Raw genomic sequence first — 19,923 nt, forward strand, 5'->3', positions numbered from 1 at the left:
TCCTCAGTGCCCAGGCCAACTTTGCTCCAGTGGAGCCTTGGCTGCGGGAGGTGAAGAGACAGATAGAGAGAGAGAGGAAAGGGGAAAGGGTAGAGAAGGAGATGGGTGCTTCTCCTGTGTGCCCTGGCTGGTAATCGAACCCGGGACTTCCACATGCCAGGCTGACATTCTACCACTGAGCAAACCGGCCAGGGACAAGGCTATGGATATTTTAAATTTTTTATTTTTATTCTTATTTTTTATTTAGTGAGAGAAGGGGAGGAGGAGACAGATTCCCACATGCATGTTGACCAGGATCCACCAGGCAAGCCCACTAGGGGACGATGCTCTGCCCATCTGGGGTGTTGCTCCATTGCTCAGCAACTGAGCTCTTCTTAGCACCTAAGACAGATGCCATGGAGCCATCCTCAGCACCCAGGGCCAACTCACTCCAACTGAGTTACAGGAGGAGAAGAGAGAGAAAGAAGGGGGAAAGTGAGGTGAGAAGAAGCAGATGTTCACTTCTCCTGTGTGCCCTCACTGGGAATCAAACATGGGACATCCACACGCTGTATCAACACTCTACCACTGAGCCAACCAGCCAGGGCAAGACTATGGATAATATAAAAATCAACCCTCCTTTAAAAAGTCAATGAGAGCCTGACCTGTGGTGGCGCAGTGGATAAAGCGTCGACCTGGAATGCTGAGGTCGCCGGTTCGAAACCCTGGGCTTGCCTGGTCAAGGCACATATGGGAGTTGATGCTTCCAGCTCCTCCCCCCTTCTCTATCTCTCTCTCTCTCTCTCTCTCCCTCTCCTCTCTAAAATGAATAAAGAAATAAATAAAATAAAGAAATAAATAAAAGAAAGCTGTGTCATATTTTTAAAAAGTCAATGAGAGCCTGACCAGGCAGTGGCACAGTGGATACAGTGTCGGACTGAGATGCCGAGGACCCAGGTTCGAGACCCCAAGGTCACCAGCTTGAGCGCGGGCTCATCTGGTTTGAGCAAAACTCACCAGCTTGGACCCAAGGTTGCTGGCTCGAGCATGGGGTTACTCAGTCCGCTGTAGCCCCACAGTCAAGGCACATATGAGAAAGCAATCAATGAACAACTAAGGTGTCGCAATGAAAAACTAATGATTGATGCTTCTCATCTCTCTCCGTTCCTGTCTGTCCCTATCTATCCCTCTCTCTCTCTCTGTCTCTGTAAAAAAAAAAAAAAAAAAAGTCAATGAGAGCCTGACCAGGCAGTGGCGCAGTAGATAGAATGTCAGACTGGGACGCAGAGGACCCAGGTTTGAGACCCCAAGGTCACCAGCTTGAGCGCAGGCTTATCAGGCTCACCAGCTTGAGCCCAAGATCACTGGTTTGAGCAAGGGGTCACTCGGTCTGCTGTAGCCCCCCATTCAAGGCACATATGAAAAATCAATTAATGAACAACTAAGGAACCGCAACGAAGAACTAATGTTTCTCATCTCTCTCCCTTCCTGTCTGTCTGTCCCTCTCTCTGATTCTCTCTGTCTCTGCCACAAAAAAATAAAAAAATTAAACGTCAATGAGAGTCATGTCAGAAAAATGATGCATAAGCTGTCCCCTTGGTCTCTCTCCTTGAAGTTTTAACAATTTGAACAGCTGTAATTAAACAGAGGATATTCTGTTCGGTGTACAAACACATCTGTAAAATCCAAGCACTGAAATGCATAAAGGTAGGCAAAACAAGGACAAGGAAAGGAAAAAGAGCTGAGACGGTGACATAGAGCTCAATGCGGATCTTAGGAGAGGCGAAGACGAAGGTTGCTGCTGGCACTCCCTTCTGCTGGGAGAAGACAAATACAGTGAGCATTGTTGTGGGAGTGGTCAGGGGGCACAGCTAAACCCAGTGACCTGGACAGAGAAAGAGTACAGGAGTGCCACTGAGGTTGTCTAAAAACCACCATCTCCAGAGAAAAAAACAAAGCCAAAGAATCTGGCAACCTCCCCTCACCCTTCCAAAGGGCACAGTTGGCCCATAAAACCAAGTAGTAGGGCAGGGGTCCCCAAACTACGGCCCACGGGCCGCATGTGGCCCCCTGAGGCCATTTATCAGGCCCCCGCCACACCTCCGGAGGGGGCACCTCTTTCATTGGTGGTCAGTAAGAGGAGCACATTGACCATCTCATTAGCCAAAAGCAGGCCCATAGTTTCCATTGAAATACTGGTCAGTTTGTTGATTTAAATTTACTTGTTCTTTATTTTAAAATATTGTATTTGTTCCCATTTTGTTTTTTTACTTTAAAATAGGATATGTGCAGTGTGCATAGGGATTTGTTCATAGTTTTTTTTGTAGTCCGGCCCTCCAACAGTCTGAGGGACAGTGAACTGGCCCCCTGAGTAAAAAGTTTGGGGACCTCTGTAGTAGGGAGTGTCAGGTTGCAGAGCACATTATCTGCAAATGTGAGATCTTAAACTACAGAAACATTGTTTCCCTATGTGACTTATTCCAGGGCCAAGTGAAGATACAGAGGAGAGATCCCAGAAATCCATCAGTCACCATTACTAGGAGAAAAAAGCAACAAAGCACAGCTAGCTGTACCCCAGCTAACCCTACCTTCACCCATCAGGGCTGCACCCCCAGCACTGTCTGGCTACAGAGGACATCACTGGAATTTAACAGATTTGGAGCCTCATCACCTAGCACACTCCCCACAAGGTCGGCCTCCTAAGTCTGTGGCAACCAGCACACAAAGGAGATGCCCACCTACCCAAGGAAAACAGGACTTTTTCTATCACCACGGAGAGATCTGAAAAGTTAGAACAGTGCCAGAGAACTATAAAACTTGTGTTTCAGTGTTATCTACTGGAAAACAACAAAAAGATTTCTTACCAATCTACTAGAAAAGTGACACTCACAAATAGGTGCCTAAATAGAGAAGAAAATCTTTATCCTTGGCCTCTGCCCCAGGCTCTAGAGTGGCTCTGGTCACAACAGAGCGACGCCCCGGAGGGGCAGAGCATTGCCCCCTGGTGGGCAGAGTGTCGCCCCCTGGTGGGCGTGCCGGGTGGATCCCGGTCGGGCGCATGCAGGAGTCTGACTGTCTCTCCCCATTTCCAGCTTCGGAAAATACAAAAAAAAAAAAAAAGAAAGAAAATCTTTAAATACCATGAATAACTAAGGTAACAGGGCAGCTCAAAAAGAAAACAAAAAATTTCCAGATTAATACAAAGACATGGAAATATATGAGTTAAGTGACAGAAAATTCAAGATTGCAGTTCTGAAGAGCTCAAGTTACAAAAAAACACAGAGAGGCAATTTAATTGTCGGGAGCCGATCAACAACTGCTGGCTGACAAGGTCACAGCAGGAGAAGACCCACAACTGCTGGCTGACAAGGTCACAGCAGAAGATCAAAAACTGCTGATTGACAAAGTCACAGCAGAGAAGACCAACGGCTGCGGGGTGACAAAGTCACCGCAGTGAAGACCAATGGCTGCGGGTTGACAAAGTCACCGCAGAGGAAAGGCACAACGATACTTCCCCCTTTGACTTTTTAAATTAATCTGGCCTTATATCCCCCCTTTTCTGGGTGTGTGCTATTATTTGTGGCACAGGGATAATAGGACCATGCTTTCCCTGTAGATTCGTAGTGATTTCTTTGGAAATGAGACAGAGGGTGTGAGTTCCACAGAAAAGCCTGTAAGCCCCTTGAACTGGGCTCATAAACATAAGAGGCTGGCTATGATATCCCTCATAAAGGGTTAAGTTTGTAGGAGAATTTCTTCTTATTAATCATGTTAGAAAGAATAGATTATGACTTGTAAATGGATAGGAGGCAGTGGCTGTGCACAGAGCACCTTTCGGCCTTCACTTAATTCATCATCTTTCCTTCCTAGCCTTTTCATGTGATAGAGGAGAGAAACTTTCCTTTCTTCTTGCTTACCTGACCTGCAGATGGTGGAACACTCTGAGAAGAATATAGTTAGAACTTAACTAGTGTGTGAATACAGTAAATAAATAAAATTTGACTAGACAATAGAATCTTAGGTAAGGTGTTATGGAATGGCCCGTTGCATGGCCTTGGATGGGAACGCAGTCGGCAAGTAAAGAATGTTTTGTTAAGAGACTTGTTTTGTGACTGAAAGCAGTTGCTGGGTTTTTCTCAGTAAAACATTCTCATGAGATTTTTGTATTTTCCAAGAATAAGGAGAGGAATGTGGTGGGATCCATAGCAGCATTAGCAATTAATGCCTTCTGATATTATGTTGCTACTAAGCTATCTGGCAGGTGCACTCTATATATCTTTAAGCAAAAGTTACTCTTGATGTTATGCCAATTTCTTAATAGGCAAGCCTTTGAAGTCTTGTGAGAAAAATTAGGACACTGCATGAACTCAAGGCCATTTGCCTGAGCAAGTGGTGGTCCTTTGCTAGTCCTTGATGATTTCGTCTGCTAATCTCTCTCTGCGCCCTTGACTCACAACAGTAAAGTTGAGTTATTAATTAGTACTAATCTTTTAGAAGTTTGTACTGATATTGTTATTGCTATTCAAGTTATTGTATATCTGTATTTTGAATGACTTACCACCTGATTTGTAGCTTATAGATATGAATTAACTGTTATCTGGAAATATATAACCATAGTGAAACAAAATACCATGTGATTGTAACTTAGTGTGTGTGTATAAAAAAGAAGCTATACTAGCATTTGGCAGAGATGCCTAGCAGTAAATGCTAACTAGAGAATAAAGAGAAAGAAAAGAATTCGGCTCTCTCACTCGATTTCGCCGACGCCATCTCTTCCTGTGGGACCCCTGGATCCCCCTGGGGCTGGACCCTGGCATTTAATACACACAGAAATAAAATCAATAAACAAAATGAGAACTTTTCTAAAGATATCAAAACTACAAAAAAACAAACAAATTCTGGAGATGAAGAAATCAATAAAAGAAATGAATAAATTAACAAGTTTAGGAAATAAAGCTGACCAAATGGATGAAAGACTGAGTAATATCAAGATAGAGATCTAGAAAGGAAACAGAGGGAAGCAGAAACTTGAGCATTAAAAAATGAAAGGACTGCCTGACCAAGCGGTGGCACAGTGGACAGAGCGTTGGACTGGGACATGGAGGACCCAGGTTCAAAATCCCAAGGTCACCAACTTGAGCGTGGGTTCATCTGGTTTGAGTAAAGCTCACCAGCTTGAGCCCAAGGTTGCTGGATTGAGCAAGGGGTTACTCGGTCTGCTGTAGCCCCACGGTCAAGATACATATGAGAAAGAAATCAATCGTTGCACCTAAAGTGCTGCAATGAAGAGTTGATGCTTCTCCTCTCTCTCCCTTCCTGTCTGTCTGTCCCTATTTATCCCTCTCTCTGACTCTCTCTCTGTCAAAAATTTTTTTAAAAATGGAAGGACTCGCTTGACCAGGCAGTGGCGCAGTGGATGGGATCAGACTGGGATGCAGAGGACCCAGGTTCAAAACCCTGAGGTCACCGGCTTGAGTGCAGGCTCACCACCTTGAGTGCATGGTCGCTGGCTTGGGTGTGGGATCATAGACATGACTCCATGGTCACTGGCTTGAGCCCGAAGGATGCTGGCATGAAGCCCAAGGTCCCTGGCTTAAGCAAGGCACATTTGAGAACGCAATCAATGAACAACTAAGAAGCCACAACAAAGAATTGCTGCTTTTCATTTCTCTCCCTTTTTATCTGTCTGTCCATATCTATCCTTCTCTCTTTCTGTCTCTGTCACACAAAAATGAAAGGACTCTATAAAAACTATCTGACTCTATTAGAAAGAATAAAATAAGAATAATAGGCATATCAGAAAAAGAGAGAAAGAAGGGAATTGAAAGCTCATAAGAGCAAACAGTTGACAAGAACTTCGCAAACATAATGAAGGAGCTAGAACCTTGAATCCAAAAAGCCAACATAAATACCTAATTATCTTAATCCAAAAATTAAAAAATTATTTATTTATTTATTTATTTATTTATTTTATAGGAACAGAGAGAGAGAGTCAGAGAGAGGGATAGATAGGGACAGACAGACAGGAACGGACAGAGATGAGAAGCATCAATCATCAGTTTTTCGTTGTGACACCTTAGTTGTTCATTGATTGCTTTCTCATATGTGCCTTGACTGTGGGCCTTCAGTAGACCGAGTAACCCCTTGCTCGAGCCAGCGACCTTGGGTCCAAGCTGGCGAGCTTTTTGCTCAAGCCAGATGAGCCCACGCTCAAACTGGCTACCTCGGAGTCTCAAACCTGGGTCCTCGGCATCCCAGTCTGATGCTCTATCCACTGCACCACTGCCTGGTCAGGCAAAATAAAAAATTATTTAAAAGAAAAACAAGCAAATATAATATTTTTGGTTCTGATGCCACATGCATTAAAAAAGACCCAGTGGTTACAGCCCAGCATGTGGATATCCCAGATTTGATTCCAGGTCAGGGCACACAGGAGAAGCAACCATAGCTTCTTCACCCCTCCCTCTCTCACTTTTCTCTCTCTCTTCCCCTCTTGCAGACATGGCTCGGTTGGAGTGAGTTGGTCCCTGGTGCTGAGTATAGCTCCGTGGCCTCAGCCTTAGGCACTACGAAGAGCTTGGTTGCTGAGCATTGGAGCAATTCCCCAGATGGCCAGAGCATTGCAGGGTAGATCCTGGTCGGGGTGCTAGTGGGAGAGTGTCTGCCTCCCTCCTTTCATGTAGTAATAATAAAAAGATACCCAATGGGTACCCTACACTGCCATCCCTGTCTGGCTAAACAGAGGTGCCCTTTCACACTCTAGTCAAGTGGTGTGGAAAAAAACAAAGTGGGAGTTGAGACATTTCTCCATACATAGCTGTGATTAAAGGAAAAAATAGATTAATATCACTCATTAGTATACTATAAAAATCCTCAATAAAATATTAACAATACAAGTATATTTTATAAAGTATATGCCATGACCAAGTGAGACTTATTTAAAGGTTGGCTCAGTATTTAATAATCAATCAGGGCCCTGGCCGGTTGGCTCAGTGGTAGAGCGTCGGCCTGGCGTGCAGAAGTCCCGGGTTCGATTCCCGGCCAGGGCACACAGGAAAAGAGCCCATCTGCTTCTCCACCCCTCCCCATCTCCTTCCTCTCTGTCTCTCTCTTCCCCTCCCGCAGCCGAGGCTCCACTGGAGCAAAGATGGCCCGGGCGCTGGGGATGGCTCTTCGGCCTCTGCCTCAGGCGCTAGAGTGGCTCTGGTCGCAACAGAGCGACGCCCTGGAGGGACAGAGCATCGCCCCCTGGTGGGCAGAGCGTCGCCCCCTGGTGGGCATGCCGGGTGGATCCCGGTCGGGCGCATGCGGTAGTCTGTCTGACTGTCTCTCCCCGTTTCCGGCTTCAGAAAAATACAGAAGGAAAAAAAAATCAATCAGCCTGACTAGGTGGTGGCACAGTGGATAGAGTGTCAGACTGGAACACGGAGGACTCAGGTTCGAAACCCTGAGTTCACTGGCTTGAGCACGGGCCCATCTGGTCTGAGCAGGCTCACCAACTTGAGCCCAAGGTCACTGGCTTGAGCAACGGGACAATCAATCTGCTGTAGCCCCTCTGTCACGGCATATGTGAAAAAGCAATCAATGAACAACTAAGGTGTCTCCACAAAGAATTGATGCTTCTCATCTCTCTCCCTTCCTGTCTGTCTGTCCCTATCTGTCTCTCTCTCTCTCTCTGTCACAAAAAAAAAATAATAATCAATGTAATCTACCATAGCAATGAGCTAAAGAAGTAAAATCACATGGCTATGTCAATTAATACAGAATAAGCATTTGATAAAATTCAACAACTGTTCATGATAAAACCTCATAACTTTCCTTTACAACATAATCCTTGGACAAGCAGCACTGACATCACATTGCAATCCCAGCCCTACTAAATGAGAATCTTAAGTGTTTAAAAATCTGCTTTATAGCCCTGGCCGGTTGGCTCAGTGGTAGAGCGTCGGCCTGGCGTGCGGGGGACCCGGGTTTGATTCCCGGCCAGGGCACATAAGAGAGGCGCCCATTTGCTTCTCTACCCCATACCCCTCCTTCCTCTCTGTCTCTCTCTTCCCCTCCCGCAGCCAAGGCTCCATTGGAGCAAAGATGGCCCGGGCGCTGGGGATGGCTCCTTGGCCTCTGCCCCAGGCGCTACAGTGGCTCTGGTCGCGGCAGAGCGACGCCCCGGAGGGGCAGAGCATCGCCCCCTGGTGGGCGTGCCGGGTGGGTCCCGGTCGGGCGCATGCGGGAGTCTATCTGACTGTATCTCCCCGTTTCCAGCTTCGGAAAAATACAAAAAGAAAAAAAAAAATCTGCTTTATAAAACAATATAAAACCTGTTAGCCCACTTCTAACAGGGTTGTGGAAGACATTGTTTTGTCTCCATCCATCTGAAGATCTATCAAAAATATTCTTAAACATCAAGGACCAGGAAATCTTTACTACAGATTAAATAAATTAATTGTCAACAATACATCATGTGTCTCATTTCCATTGTTGCTATGTCTTTCAGAAAGGTCAGAGGTAATTTTACAGTTCAAAGTTCATAACTATGTGAAACCACAATATTTGTATGCATCTATAATCTAAGTTTGACTTGGTATGTATAGTCTCTTTTTTTATCTTTATTTTTTTATCTTGGTTTTTATTTATTTGTACTTGCCCATATTACTGTATGGGTTTTTAGATGCCTTGTAAAATCCAACAGAAAATAAGAAAAGCAACAAATAAATATAAGAACAATTAAGAACTTACCAGAAACTTGGTCATTTCTGGCTCTTCTAGGAAAGGGGCAGAGAGCTGAGAAAACAGGTAGACAGAATGAGAGATGAGAGAAGACAGTATGCCAATGTCACACATAAACACATGCGCCAGTTAGTGTTCATGCACCTGACCCAAAAAGCTATTTCTAGAACTATTTCATATCATGTCTTGGCCTCTGGCTAACATCAAGCATAAAAAAATCATTCTGGCCTGACCTGTGGTGGCACAGTGGATAAAGCATTGACCTGGAATGCTGAGGTTGCCGGTTCAAAACCCTAGGCTTACCCGGTCAAGGCACATATGGGAGTTGATGCTTCCTGCTCCTCCCCCCTTCTTTCTCTCTCTCTCTCTCTCTCTCTCTGTCTTTCTTCTCTAAAATGAATAAATAAAATTTAAAAAAATCATTCTGTTTTGCACAAAATATAAATATGGCAGCTTTACCACAGCATGGCTAATGGCAACAACAACAAAAAAGGCTAGAAACACCTTGATAACCAATAATTGCGGACTGCTTAAATACTTTATAGAATATCCAAAGAGCATGATATCATGTAAAATTAAACTACTACAGAAAAGTCTGTTACAATGTCAGTTAAAAATAGAAGATGTACCTAATTGTATGATTCCTTTGTCACTGAACAATATGTGTGTATGTACATATGCATACATACATGCACACACATGCATTAATGTATTTATGTACATACATAAAGAAAATATTCTGAAAGGAATACACTAAGAATTTAAGATATAATATTTTAGTAACAGTAAAATAGTAGGTATTGATGTTTATATTCTTATATATGAGAAAACAAGTAACTTTTCAAGGATATGATTTTGCTCTAAGCTTCTGTGACCATCCAAACCCAAGTAGTGAGACATTCCAAAGGAAAGACCAAAATAAAAGCTTTATAGCTATTTCACTGTTCTTTGTTTACATTTCTTAAACTGAAACTTTTTTTTTTTCGAGTGAGAGGAGGGGAGGCAGAGACAGACTCACGCATGTGCCCTGACTGGGATCCACCCGGCATGCTCACTAGGGGGCGATGCTCTGCCCCTCTGGGGCATTGCTCCATTGCTCAGCAACCAAGCTCTTCTTAGTCCCTCAGGCAGAGGCCACGGAGCCATCCTCAGTGCCCTGCATCAACTCACTCCAATCGAGCCAAGGCTATGGGAGGGGGTAAGAGAGACAGAGAGAGAGGGAGAAAGAAGGGGCAAGGAAGAGGTGGAAAAGCAGATGGGCATCTCTCCTATGTGACCTCACCAGGAATCGAACCTGGGACATCCACATGGCTGGCCAATGCTCTACCATTGAGCCAACCAGCGAGGGCCCAAATGAAACTTTAAGTGGAAACTTTATTTTGGTTACAAAGTAGTAATTTAATTTGGTTCTAGTTAATAACAAACTTTAAGACCTGAGCCAGGTCACTTACTGACTAAGGCCATTTTTCTCCAATTAAAAAAAAAAATTTTATTGATTGATTTTAGCGAGAGTCGGGGGAAGAGAGAGAGACAGGAACATCAATCTGTTTCTGTGTGTGCCCTCACAGGAGATCGAACTTGCAACCTCTGTGATTCAGGACGATGCTCTGACTAACCGAACCATCTGGCCAGGGTACTCTCTAATTTTTTAAATACTTTCCTATCATAAAGAGTTGAGCCCTGGCCGGTTGGCTCAGCGATAGAGCGCCGGCCTGGTGTGCGGGGGACCCGGGTTCGATTCCCGGCCAGGGCACATAGGAGAGGCGCCCATTTGCTTCTCCACCCCCACCCCCTCCTTCCTCTCTGTCTCTCTCTTCCCCTCCCACAGCCGAGGCTCCATTGGAGCAAAGATGGCCCGGGCGCTGGGGATGGCTCCTTGGCCTCTGCCCCAGGCGCTAGAGTGGCTCTGGTCGCAGCAGAGCGACGCCCTGGAGGGGCAGAGCATCACCCCCTGGTGGGCAGAGCATCGCCCCTGGTGGGCGTGCCAGGTGGATCCCGGTCGGGCGCATGCGGGAGTCTGTCTGACTGTCTCTCCCCGTTTCCAGCTTCAGAAAAATACAAAAAAAAAAAGAGTTGAATGATTAGTACAAAAAACACACATAACATCTCCACCTAATTTTAACAATTAGTATTTTGTCTTATTTGCATAATCTTTTTCTGCACACAAAATAATTTATTTATTTATTAGCTAGAGAGACAGTGAGAGAGACAGATGGAGATAGACAGGAAGGGAGAGAGATGAGAAGCATAAATTCTTTGTAGTGGCACCTTAGTTGTTCATTGATTGCTTTCTCACATGTGCCTTGACTGAAGGGCTTCAGCTGAACTAGTGACCCCTTTGCTCAAGCCAGCGACCTTGAACTCAACCCATTGATCTTTGGGCTCAAGCCCACAACCATGGGGTCTTGTCTATGATCCCATGCTCAAGCCAGTGACCATGGGGTTTTGAACCTGGGTCTTCTGCGTCCCAGGTCGACGCTCTATCCACTGTGCCACTGCCTGGTCAGGCAAAATAAATTTTTCTTTGCTAAGCCACTTAAAAAATTGCAGATGTCATGACATATAACATAAATCTTCTAAAAGATTATGATCATGCCTGAGAAAATTAATAGTAATCCGCTATCATCTTAACATTCAGCTTATATTCAATATTCCCTTATTACCCCAGAAACACATTTTTATTGCTGTTTCATTTGGAAGCTGTTTCCAATTAAGGCTCACACATTGACTACTGTGTCCCTTGAACCCTAGCCCTGTTCTCTCCAATATTTTTTCATGATGGACTTTTAAAATTTATATTTGCTTTGAACTTCTATATTAGATGTAGTCCTAGTAAATCAATTTCAAGATGGCTACAGAATAGCCAGCAGCTGTACTCACCTGCTCCTGGTGTCAAACTGTATTTACAGCAAAAATATAGAGCAATCAACCTGAATAACCAATAACCAATAAGGGCAAGCTGAACTAAAAGACTAGATCCCAGGGTCGAGCACCCCTACTGTTACGACCAGCCTGGGGAGTACACAGCCTGGCCCTCCAACGAGGGGCAATACCACTCTGTTGTGCTTGGGCCCTGCAGAATGGTCTGCTGGATGCACCCAGCAGAGATCTTTGGGGGGCTCGTTTTTCTGGAGAAGCTCTCGATGTAGATTCAGACAGTGAAGGAACTGTGTAGCTTTGGAAAGGGGGCCATTCTTCCCCACCTCGAGCACACAGCTGGTGCATAAGCCCCTTGTTGAATCATTTGGCCTGCCTGCCACTCTGTGACCCCACCCTGCTGAGTTCAATTATACAGGTAGATCAGAGTGCCGCACAAAGCTAGGACTTTAGGCCTGTGGCTGGTTAGCTCAGTCAGTAGAGTGTCCAGTCAGGGTACACACAGAAGCACCCAATGAATGAAAGACTGAGTGGAACAATAAATGAATGCTTCCCTTCCCCCTCCCCACTCTCTCCCTTCTTCTCTCTGTCTCTCTAAAAATCAATCAATAAATAAAGGATTAAGCTCTTGCTGGATAGCTCGGTGGGTTGGAGCGTTGTCCCAAAGGCCAGAGGTTGCCAGTTCAATTCCTGGTCAGGGCACATACAGAAACAGCTCAATGTTCTTGTCTCTCTGTCATTCTTTTCCTGCCTCTCTCTCTTTAAAAAGGAAGGAAGGCAGGAAGGCAGGAAGGCAGGAAGGCAGGAAAGAAGGAAGGCAGGCAGGCAGGCAGGCAGGAAGGAAGGAAGGAAGGAAGGGAGGGAGGGAGGGAGAAAAGGAGGGAGGGAGAAAAGGAGGGAGGGAACTGTGATTTTAGATTCGTCCCAGGAAGGCTTTTGTCCAAAAATCAGATACATGGGTGCTGGGTGTGTGGCTACACTGTGGGGGAAGGACACTCCTATCTTTCCTGCAAGCTCAGCCATGCCATAGAGAAAAGGGGAGGAAGTGCCCACTGCCCTCCTACAAGCTTCCTGGTAACACCCCCAACAGGAGACTGGACTGGCACTCCCAAGTCCTGGTGACCCTGTCCAGCTGAGCTCAGTTCCGCAGGGGGAAAGAAGCTGTGACATTCAGAGTCTGTCTCCCTTGAAGGTTATTATCTGGAACCAGAACAAAGTGCTTGGCACCCTACTGTGGGCTTAGCCAGCACCATTCCTAATGCGAGACCCTTGATCTGGCATCCTGAGCCCCAGTATTCCCCCCTGCTGAGCTTGCTCCTACAAAGGAAATGGATGACTGCACCCAACCTGTACCTGCTGCATGATACTCATGGGAGCTTGAGCAAGGGGTCACTGGCTTGGCTGGAGCCCCGCAGTCAAGGCACATATGAGAAAGCAATCAATGAACAACTAAAGTGCTGCAACAAGTTAATGCTTTTCATCTTTCCCCCTTCCTATCTGTCTCTGCCTGCCTGCCACCACCCCACTAAAAACAAACAAATAAAACACACACACACACACACACAGACATGGAGGCTAAATAACATGTTACTAAACAATGAATGGGTTAACAATAAGATCAAGGAAAAAGACCCAAAAATTCCTTTAAACAAATGAAAATGGGAAAACAACCACCCAAAATCTATAGGACACAGCAAAAGCAGAAAGAGGGAAATTTATAGCATTACAGGTCAATCATAAGAAACAAGAACAGCCTGACCTGTGGTGGCGCAGTGGATAAAGCGTCGACCTGGAAATGCTGAGGTTGCCGGTTCGAAACCCTGGGCTTGCCTGGTCAAGGCATATATGGGAGTTGATGCTTCCAGCTCCTCCCCCCTTCTCTCTCTCTGTCCTCTCTCTCTCTCTCTCTCTCTCTCTCCCTCTCCGCTCTAAAAATAAATAAATTAAAAAAAAAAAAAAACATAAAAAAAAAAAAAAAAAAGAAACAAGAACAAGTTAAAATAAACAACACAACTTTACATTTAAAATACCTAAAGAAAAAACAACAAACAGAGCCCAAAGTGAGTGTGCTCTCTTTCTAAAATCAATCAAGCAATCAATATAGGACAATGTTGATGATGTAATTAGGAGTCCTTTAAAAGGAAAATTAATAATATCCTATGAAAATAATATTTCTGATTATATCAGAAAAAGAACAGAAGTTATTAGGGGTGTAGAATGGAAACGATTAACAGAAATTCCATCAACCCAATGTAAGTATGAAAAAGAAAAGGAAAGATGGGAAATAATAATTCAAAATAAATATTAAAATGGGAAGTAGAAAATCAGATAAATTGTCCCTGGCCAGCTAGCTCAGTGGTAGAGCATCAGCCTGGCATGTGGATGTCCCGAGTTCAATTCCCGGTCAGGACACACAGGAGAAGTGACCATCTGCTTCTCCACCCCTCCCTCCCTCTCCCTCTCTCTCTCTCTTTCTCCCTGCTCTTCTCTCTCTCTCTCTCTCTCTCTTTCTCTTCCTCTACCACAGCCTTGGCTGGATTGGTTTGAGCAAGTCAGCATGAGGTGCTGAGGATGACTCTGGGATGCTGAAGAAGGCTCCTGGGAGCCTCCACCTCAGACACTAAAAATATCTTTGTTGTGAGCATGGCCCCAGATGGGGACTGCCGGGTGGATCCCAGTGGGGGCGTGTGCAGGAGTCTATCTCACCTCCTCTCACTTGGAAAAGAAGAAAAAAAAATCAGGTAAATCATTACTACACTAAACTAAATAAAATTCTTCTATTGACAAATAGAACTATAGATTGGATCTGAAAAAAAGCCAAAAAGTATCTATTTTTTACAAATAGTTAAACAGTAAGACAATACAAATATAAAATAAAGCCCTGGCCAAAGATACACCATTCAAATGCAATAAATGGATGTCAGGCTACCAATGTAAATCAAAGTGAAATTCAGGTTAAAGGGGTTTTTGTTTAAAAGAGGAAACCTGGCCCTGGCCGGTTGGCTCAGTGGTAGAGCGTCGGCCTGGCATACGGGAGACCGGGGTTCGATACCCAGCCAGGGCACATAGGAGAAGCACCCATTTGCTTCTCCACCCCCCCCTTCCTCTCTGTCTCTCTCTTCCCCTCCCGCAGCCAAGGCTCCACTGGAGCAAAGATGGCCCGGGAGCTGAAGATGGCCCCTCGGCCTCTGCCCCAGGCGCTAGAGTGGCTCTGGTCGCAGCAGAGCGACGCCCCGGAGGGGCAGAGCATCGCCCCCTGGTGGGCAGAGCTTCGCCCCTGGTGGGCGTGTCGGGTGGATCCCGGTCGGGCGCATGCGGGAGTCTGTCTGACTGTCTCTCCCCGTTTCCAGCTTCAGAAAAATACAAAAGAAAATAAAAATAAAAATAAAAAAATAATAAAAGAGGAAACCTGTAATAATCATATCCAGCCTGACCAGGCGGTGGCGCAGTGAATGGCACATCGGATTGGGATGCAGAGGACCCAGGTTCAAGACCCCAAGGTCGCCAGCTTGAGTGTTGGCATATGTGGTTTGAGCAAGAGCTCACCACCTTGAACCCAATGTCACTGGCTTCAGCAAGGGGTTGCTCGGTCTGCTGGAGGCCCATAGTCAAGGCACATATGAGAGAGCAATCAATGAACAGCTAAGGTGTTGCAACGCGCAATGAAAAACTAATGATTGATGCTTCTCATCTCTCTCCGTTCCTGTCTGTCTGTCCCTGTCTATCCCTCTCTCTGACTCACTCTCTGTCTCTGTAAAAAATAAATAAATAAAATTAAAAAAGCCTGACCAGGCGGTGGCGCAGTGGATAGAGCGTCAGACTGGGATGCGGAGGACCCAGGTTCGAGACCCCGAGGTTGCCAGTTTGAGCGCGGGCTCATCTGGCCTGAGCAAAAAGCTCACCAGCTTGGACCCAAGGTCGCTGGCTTGAGCAAGGGGTTATTCGGCCTGCTGAAGGCCCACGGTCAAGGCACATATGAGAAAGCAATCAATGAACAACTAAGGTGTTGCAATGCACAACGAAAAACTGATGATTGATGCTTCTCATCTCTCCGTTCCTGTCTGTCTGTCCCTGTCTATCCCCCACTCTGACTCTCTCTGTCTCTGTAAAAAAATAAATTAATTAAATAAATAAAAATAATTATAAAAAAATTTAAAAAAATAATAATCGTATCCAATAAGTGGAAAGAAAATACAAAATCCATCAATTATTGGATGCATGTATACATCTCCTCCCCCACACACACAAATAAAACAAGCATAAAAGGAACATAGGACTACAAAGTGAACTATTCGTGAGGTTATAATTATATTTCTTTCAGAATATGATGGCTCAAGTAGATCAAATATAGGAAAGAGATTTGAAAAAGACAAACTATACTTGATATACATAAAGAGAACTTTGCACCATACAAACTGAAAATATACTCCTTCTCTTACTGCAATTGAATAACTTCATTGTGTCACTTGCCTTCAAAGAAAAATCTTAGTAAGTTTTTAAAAGTTGAAACATTGCAGGCAACTTTTATGACAGCACAATAAAATTAAATAATTAAAACATCGTAATAATTTGGAAATTCAAAAACTCTCCTAAACACTCAGAATCAAAGTGGAACATCAAATTGAAATTATACATTTCATAGATAAAAATGTATTTATTGGGGAAAAAAACCTTTATACCTCTAAAGGTATCCAGTGTAAAAATGGAAAAATAAAGGGTTGGATCACAATTTAAATCGAAAGGAGAAAAAACATTAGATTAATACAAAAGAGGAGGGGGTATACACACTACAATACTTCAAGATGGTGAGCAAAATAAACCTCCAGATGCCTACTAAAAAAGAAAAGGATACATAAATATTATATTTATATAATGAATAAGAAAATAGCTTCCAACGTAGACGGGAAGGGATCAAAATAAAGTAAATGGAAACTTATATGCAATGCCATGATAATAAACCAGAAATAAAACAAGCAGGTAAGCCCAGGGAGGAAATTAATTAAGATCTAGCAGCGCGCAGCCCTCAGATGCCTGTCGGCTCAGCACCCCAGGTACCTTTCCCGGGACCCACCCCAGCCCCTGCCCCGCGGACCTGCCACCATCACTCTCACCCACCCCATCACCCCATCATTCCACCCACTGACCCCCCACCTCACACCGGCTGCTCATCGCGGACAACCAAGGACGCTGTTCACCAGCTCCGGATGCTGCCGTCCCTGCACTCACCTGCACCTCATCTACAACCTCGCTAGGCAGCGGTCATTTGCCTCAGGCGGTGAATTAAATCACTAGACATTGAAACGGGACCTAATCTCTTCCGTAGGTGCAGCCCGGTCGCCCCGAGAGTCCTCGCGGCGCCGCGTGGGCGCGCATGCTCAGTCGGCAGCGGCTCTTGGGTAAAGACTGCCAGGACTCAACATGGCGTTGTGCTAAGACCTGCCCTGTGGGTGCCCTGTGGATGCCCTGTGTGGGTGGCGTGGTGGAGTGATGCGAGGACAGCACAGCTGAGAGTTGTCGGGCCACGCAGAGATGCTGAAACAACCAGAGTTCACTGCGAGCCATAACTAGCGGTCTCTAACCAGCAAATAGAAAACACCAGAACGTGCATTTACTAAAGTGTACCATAAGCTGAAGCATCACGCAGATCAAACTTAATAGAACTGAAATCATACAAAGAATGTTCTCTGAACACAATGGACTCAAACTAGAAGTCAATACTACACAACAGGATGTTAACACTTGGAAATTAAGCGAATGGCAAGTCTAACGCCGGCCCTAGGTCAAAGAGAAAGTCTCAAGGAAATTTAAAAATACATTCAAACTAATGAAAGTGAAAACACAACATATCAAAATGTATAAGTTGCAGCTAAAAAGTGATGAAAGGAAAAAATTTCATGCCGCTAAAAGGTTACATTAAAAAGGAAGAAAATTCTCAAATCAATAATGTAAGCTCCCACCTCAATAAAATAGAAAAGGAAGAGCAGAATAAACCCAAAGGAAGGAAGTATAAAGCATAAGGAACAGAAAAGAATGAAATTGAAAGAGAAAAACAATAGCCCTGGCCGGTTGGCTCAGCGGTAGAGCATTGGCTAGGTGTGTGGAAGTCCCAGGTTTGATTCCCTGTCAGGGCACAAGGGAGAAGTGCCTATCTGCTTCTCCACTCTTCCCCCTCTCCTTTCACTCTATCTCTCTCTACCCCTCCTGCAGCCAAGGCTCCATGGGAGCAAAGTTGGCCCGGGCGCTGAGGATGGCTCCATGGCCTCTGCCTCAGGCTCTAGAATGGCTCCTATTGCAGTGGAGCAACGCCCCAGAGGAGCTGAGCATTGCACCCTGGTGGGCATGCCAGGTGGATTCCGGTCTGGCTCATGTGGGAGTCTGACTGCCTCCCCACTTCTAACTTCAGAGAAATAAAAAAGAGAAAAACAATAAAGAAAACAAAAACAATAAGCTGTTCTATGGAAAGGTAAATAAAATTGACAATCCTCTACAGGAAACATAAAAAGAAACAATATAAGGAATGAGAAAAAGAGACCCCACTGCACACTCTGCAGACATCAGAAGAATAAAAAGAGAATATCTCCCAAACAACTCTACCCACATAAAAATTTAAAACTTAGTTGAAATGCACCAATTCCTCAAAATCCACAAACTCCACAAACTTTCACATCATGAAATAGACATGTTAAGTTGCCCTGTAATTAAAGTCAAAACTTAAAACACCTAAAAATGAAATCTTCAGGCCCAGATGTCTTCATTGGAGAATTTTAACATTAAAAAAACACAAATTCTACACAAAGAAAATCTAAATAAATATTTCATGTACATGAATAGGAAAACAATATTGTTAAACGTCAGTTTTTCTCAACTTTATATATAGATTCGATGTAATCTTATGAAAAATTCCACTGTTTTTTCTTTGTTTTTATAATCCATTTTTTAGAGAGGAGAGAGAGCGAGAGAGAGCAAGAAAGAAGGGAGGAGCAGGAAGCATCAACTCCTATATGTGCCTTGACCAGACATGTGCAGGGTTTCAAACCGGAGACCTCAGCGTTCCAGGTCAACGCTTTAGCCACTGCACCACCACAGGCCAGGCTACAATCTCACTGTTTTTAAAAAATGTTATTGATTGATTTTTTTATTTTATTTTATTTATTGATTTTTTTAGAGAGAGAGAGAGAAGGGGGAGGAGCAGGAAGCATCAACTCCCATATGTGCCTTGACCAGGCAAGCCCAAGGTTTCGAACCGGCGACCTCAGTGTTCCAGGTCAACGCTTTATTCCACTGCGCCACCACAGGTCAGGCCTTGATTGATTTTTAAAGAGAGAGGAAAGCAGAGCGAAATTTTCCTGCATCTATTGATATAATCATATAATTTTTATCCTTCATTTTGTTTGTGGTGTAGCACATTCATCGTACCGCTTTCTCAAGATGTACAATCTTTTTGTACAGCTGAATTTGAGTTACCAATATTTTGTTGAACTTTTTTGTATCTATATTTATCAGAGATTTTGGCCTATAATTATTTTTCTTTTTTAATGTCTTTTTTTTTTGAGAGAGAGAAATACAAAGAGAAGGACAAATAGTGATAGACAGGAACTGAGAGAATAGAAGCATCAATTGTTCATTGAGGCACCTTAGTTGTTCATTGATTGCTTTTTCATGTGCTCTCATATGTGCCTTGCTGGGGTGGGGGGGACACTACAGCAGAGCGAGTGACTCCTTGCTCAAGCCAGCGACCTTGGATTCAAGCTAGTGAGCCTGGGCTTCAAGCCAGCAACTTTTGGGCTCAAGCCAATGACCATGGCGTCATGTCTATGATCCCACGCTCAAGACAGCAACAACGAATTTTAAACCTGCGTCCTCTGTGTCTCAGTCCAATGCTCTATCCACTGTGCCACTGACTGGTCAGGCACTTTTTGTAATGTCTTTATCTGGTTTTGGAAATATGATAATGCTGGCCTCGTAAAATGAGCTTGGGAGTCAGTCTACCCTCCTCTTGATTTTTTTGGAATAATTCATAAAGAATAAATGTTAGTGTTTCTTTGAATATTTGGTAAAATTCATCTTTGAAGACATTAAGTCAAGAAATTCTATTTGCCGGGAGATTTTAATTTTATTTTATTACTACTTTTTTTTTTTTTTTTTTTTTTTTTGCATTTTTCTGAAGCTGGAAACGGGGAGAGACAGTCAGACAGACTCCCACATGCGCCCGACCGGGATCCACCTGGCACGCCCACCATGGGCGACGCTCTGCCCACCAGGGGGCGATGCTCTGCCCATTCTGGGCGTCGCCATGTTGCGACCAGAGCCACTCTAGCGCCTGGGGCAGAGGCCAAGGAG

At 44.5% G+C, this 19,923-nt stretch overlaps 1 protein-coding gene across 5 annotated transcripts in view; it reads right to left on the reverse strand.

Annotated features, from left to right (window-relative positions):
- ZNF484 (zinc finger protein 484) overlaps positions 1 to 16,939 on the reverse strand; it is a 77,520-nt gene extending 60,581 nt beyond the window's left edge. For 4 of the 5 annotated variants that reach the window (XM_066257448.1, XM_066257445.1, XM_066257446.1 and 1 more), the window contains exons 1-2: positions 16,810 to 16,927; positions 8,716 to 8,760 (exon numbers count right to left, since the gene is read on the reverse strand). In XM_066257448.1, coding sequence (XP_066113545.1) covers positions 8,716 to 8,730 — 15 coding nt within the window. In that variant the 5' untranslated portion in view covers positions 8,731 to 8,760; positions 16,810 to 16,927. Of the gene's footprint in view, positions 1 to 8,715; positions 8,761 to 16,809 lie in introns of all 5 variants that reach the window. The other variant, XM_066257449.1, reaches the window with a different exon arrangement.
- Between the last annotated feature and the right edge of the window lie 2,984 nt (positions 16,940 to 19,923).

This window comes from Saccopteryx bilineata, chromosome 2 (genome assembly GCF_036850765.1).
Source record: "Saccopteryx bilineata isolate mSacBil1 chromosome 2, mSacBil1_pri_phased_curated, whole genome shotgun sequence".
NCBI lineage: Eukaryota > Metazoa > Chordata > Mammalia > Chiroptera > Emballonuridae > Saccopteryx > Saccopteryx bilineata.